We start from the raw sequence: 2874 nt of genomic DNA on the forward strand, positions 1-2874 counted from the left end.
GCTAATAAACGAGTTAATTGGGTCCTGTCTGTCTTTCGGATCAAGTTGGCTAGATTCATTGATAGAAAAATAAACATATGATATCATTTTTTTATAATTAAAAATTAAATGATTTCGTACGAAAAAATTCATAATGCTTATGTATTCTGTAAACTGTACATCACATAATAAAGATATTTCAAATGAAAGTATTATATTTTATTTTATTTAATTGCAATTAATAATTTTCACAATATATCAGTTGATAAAGAGTAAAAGACGTTTTTTCTATTTTTTTATCTTCTCTATATTCAGGAAGATATTTTGTGCTGCATGATTTATTAGGAAGGGGCCAAGTCGGTGTACTTTCGGGCAAACCTGCGCACCAGCATGCAAAACAATAGCCTTTAATACAATAGTTTTGCCTACAATAGCCGCAACCACCTCCGTGGTTCTTCGATTTGCATTCGCTTTCGCAGTAACGACTTGGTCCCGATATCAAACAATCGTATTTGCAGCCCGTCTCCCTGTCCACCAGATAACCTTTCTTTGCCCACACTGTACCTGCAACAAATACAAAGAAATATTCATGTTCAACCGTAAGAAGTAATACTTATTAATTGAATACAATTAAATTAAAATATTTAATGCTTTGCACTCAACGTGTGTCAAAAAGTACATTATTATTGTATCACATGAACTATAAAAACTGAAAATAGTCATGATTATAAATATGCTATTTTAAACACTAGGAAGATGGTGTGTCATTCGTAACCTTGTATTTATCAGCGACTTATCTAGCCAGGAAAACAACATTATAATGAAAATCTTGAAGATGCAATTTCTTGTAAATCTGAATTTATGATGTTATTCTATTAACTCACTTCTCTCAAGTCAACGGATAGATTGACTGCAAATTCATAGACAATTCTATAAATCAAATAGCACTAAACTAAAAATATTGCCAACATATTCATACTTAAATAAAAACACCATCACTGGTCAAGTAGCAACACTATTAAACTGATTTACTTTACACGTCTTACTCTTAAATAGAGATTAAAGTTCTAGAGTAATAGAGATAGAAATTAAAATAATAGAGATTAGTGACCCTAGAATATCCCCTTGAAAAAAATACCTTCTTAGAAGATTGCCCTTGTGTTGCATTGCCATCCATCAATAGAATGCAGATCTCATAATACGTAAATAATTTAACTTTAATAGAATTTATGGCATTTCGATCAATTTAATACAAATCGTTCTAATTTCTAAAACACTACAATGAGTTTATCTGAACTTTTATAATTTTTCAACGAAATATTTCTGTAAATATGAATTTCGATTTAAGTCATATATGAAAGAACAAGCTATTATCTGCGAGTGTTTTCATTTCCACAAAAAATACAATATAATGTAATAAATATAACGCGAATTTCATAACTTTTTAATAAATTATGTCATTTAAAAAATTAAAAACCAGTTTAATCAATTAGAAGTTCATACTCACCGATCAGGACCAAACAAGCAGTGATCATCAACAACAAGTTCATCTTCGAAGCTATTTAAACGAGTTTAGAATGAGTTACCACGAGCAGAAGTAGATATTTACTATAACGTACCGTGGGTGTCAGCCGCCCGGGGCAGAGGAAAATTTCGGCCCCCCTTATTTAGGTATTTCAATTTATAAGACCAAAATACAGTTTTGTCACAGAACAAGCAATAAAAAATTCGGTGGTAGTGCAGCAACCTGTTTAAAATAGTTCTGTTAAAATCAACAGGTTTCGCAGAAACTCCTCGAATGAAAAAGTTACTAGTTCACTTGGCGAACCAATTCCCGGACTGTCCGAACGATAGCACTATCGTAGGCGCGATGCAAGTATAGATTAGGATGTTTCAAAATTTTACAAAATATTATTATTATTTATTGTAAAATTTTGCCGCCTCCTAAAAAGTGCAGCCCGGGGCAGGCCGCCCCTGCAGCCTCCCACGGTATGCCACTGGGTATTTATATACATCGAATGCGTACTGATACAACGCGTACACGTGGATTTTGCATGCTCGATCCATCTGTTTCCACCAATTATAACAACATCAATGAGCACACAGAGAGACATTAATAAACAGAGAGGTCACATTTTTTCAAATTTCTCTATTTGCAGAAGGAATTAAATTCGTATCGATTACAGAAATGTTTATGTGAAATATAAATAAATACAAAAATGTCATTAAATTTTTAAAAATAAAAATCACTTATTTTACTTTAAGTTAAACAAATTCTTGGACCTCTTCCCAATCATTTACATATTTCATGTTTAGAGGCATGTAATAATATCTCGTGATTTTCTCGTTTGATCGACACCACTAACCTATCCTCTATTAGGACTTTTTTCAAAGTCTGCATACATGAAGTATTTCACGTAATTATTGACAAAGATTCTTAAGAACAAATCAATTTGCGATTTCTAATCGAAATGGTACTTTGTTACAATGAAAATGAAGATTTAAACATTGAATCTCTTCCTGTAAAAAACTTCAAACTTCTCTATTAAGTGTTGCAGTTTATGTATTGGGTTGTTCGGAAAGTAAGTTCGCTTTTTTTTTTACCACTAGATGGATTAGTGGTATTTTTCCCGCCATTTTCGTTCTAAACCGTATTATCATTATACATTTTGACAGCTAGCATTTTAAGGCTTATTTCTAAAAGTATTTTGTGTGATTTCGTGCAATTGTTTATTTTTTGTGTCCCATCAAATATGGAAGATCGAAAGCAGCATCTTCGGCATATTTTGCTTTTTTATTACCAAAAAAATATTTTGCTTTTTTATTACCAAAAAAATAAAAATGCCGTTCAAGCAAGAAAAAAATCGTGTGACATGTATGGTGGAGATGTGTTGA

The 2874-nt window shown here is 31.8% G+C and overlaps 1 protein-coding gene across 1 annotated transcript; it reads right to left on the minus strand.

The window, feature by feature from the left end:
* Positions 1–217: 217 nt before the first annotated feature.
* Positions 218–1529, minus strand: LOC111629665 (beta-toxin Cn5-like). Its single transcript, XM_023373550.1, has 2 exons — positions 1487–1529; positions 218–543 (listed from the first exon to the last, which is right to left on the minus strand). The coding sequence occupies exons 1-2, from the start codon at positions 1527–1529 to the stop codon at positions 218–220; spliced, it is 369 nt and encodes a 122-aa protein (XP_023229318.1).
* Positions 1530–2874: the final 1345 nt, after the last annotated feature.

This window comes from Centruroides sculpturatus, unplaced genomic scaffold, assembly GCF_000671375.1.
Source record: "Centruroides sculpturatus isolate CEXI.00-Female unplaced genomic scaffold, Cexi_2.0 scaffold238, whole genome shotgun sequence".
In the NCBI taxonomy this organism is placed as follows: domain Eukaryota; kingdom Metazoa; phylum Arthropoda; class Arachnida; order Scorpiones; family Buthidae; genus Centruroides; species Centruroides sculpturatus.

Bases quoted from the DNA above. Each gene is read 5' to 3' on its own strand.
- LOC111629665 (XM_023373550.1), bottom strand. From the start codon at position 1,529: ATGAACTTGTTGTTGATGATCACTGCTTGTTTGGTCCTGATCG. The intron at 544-1,486 runs GTGAGTATGAAC...TATTTGTTGCAG, and splicing joins TGCTTGTTTGGTCCTGATCG to GTACAGTGTGGGCAAAGAAA.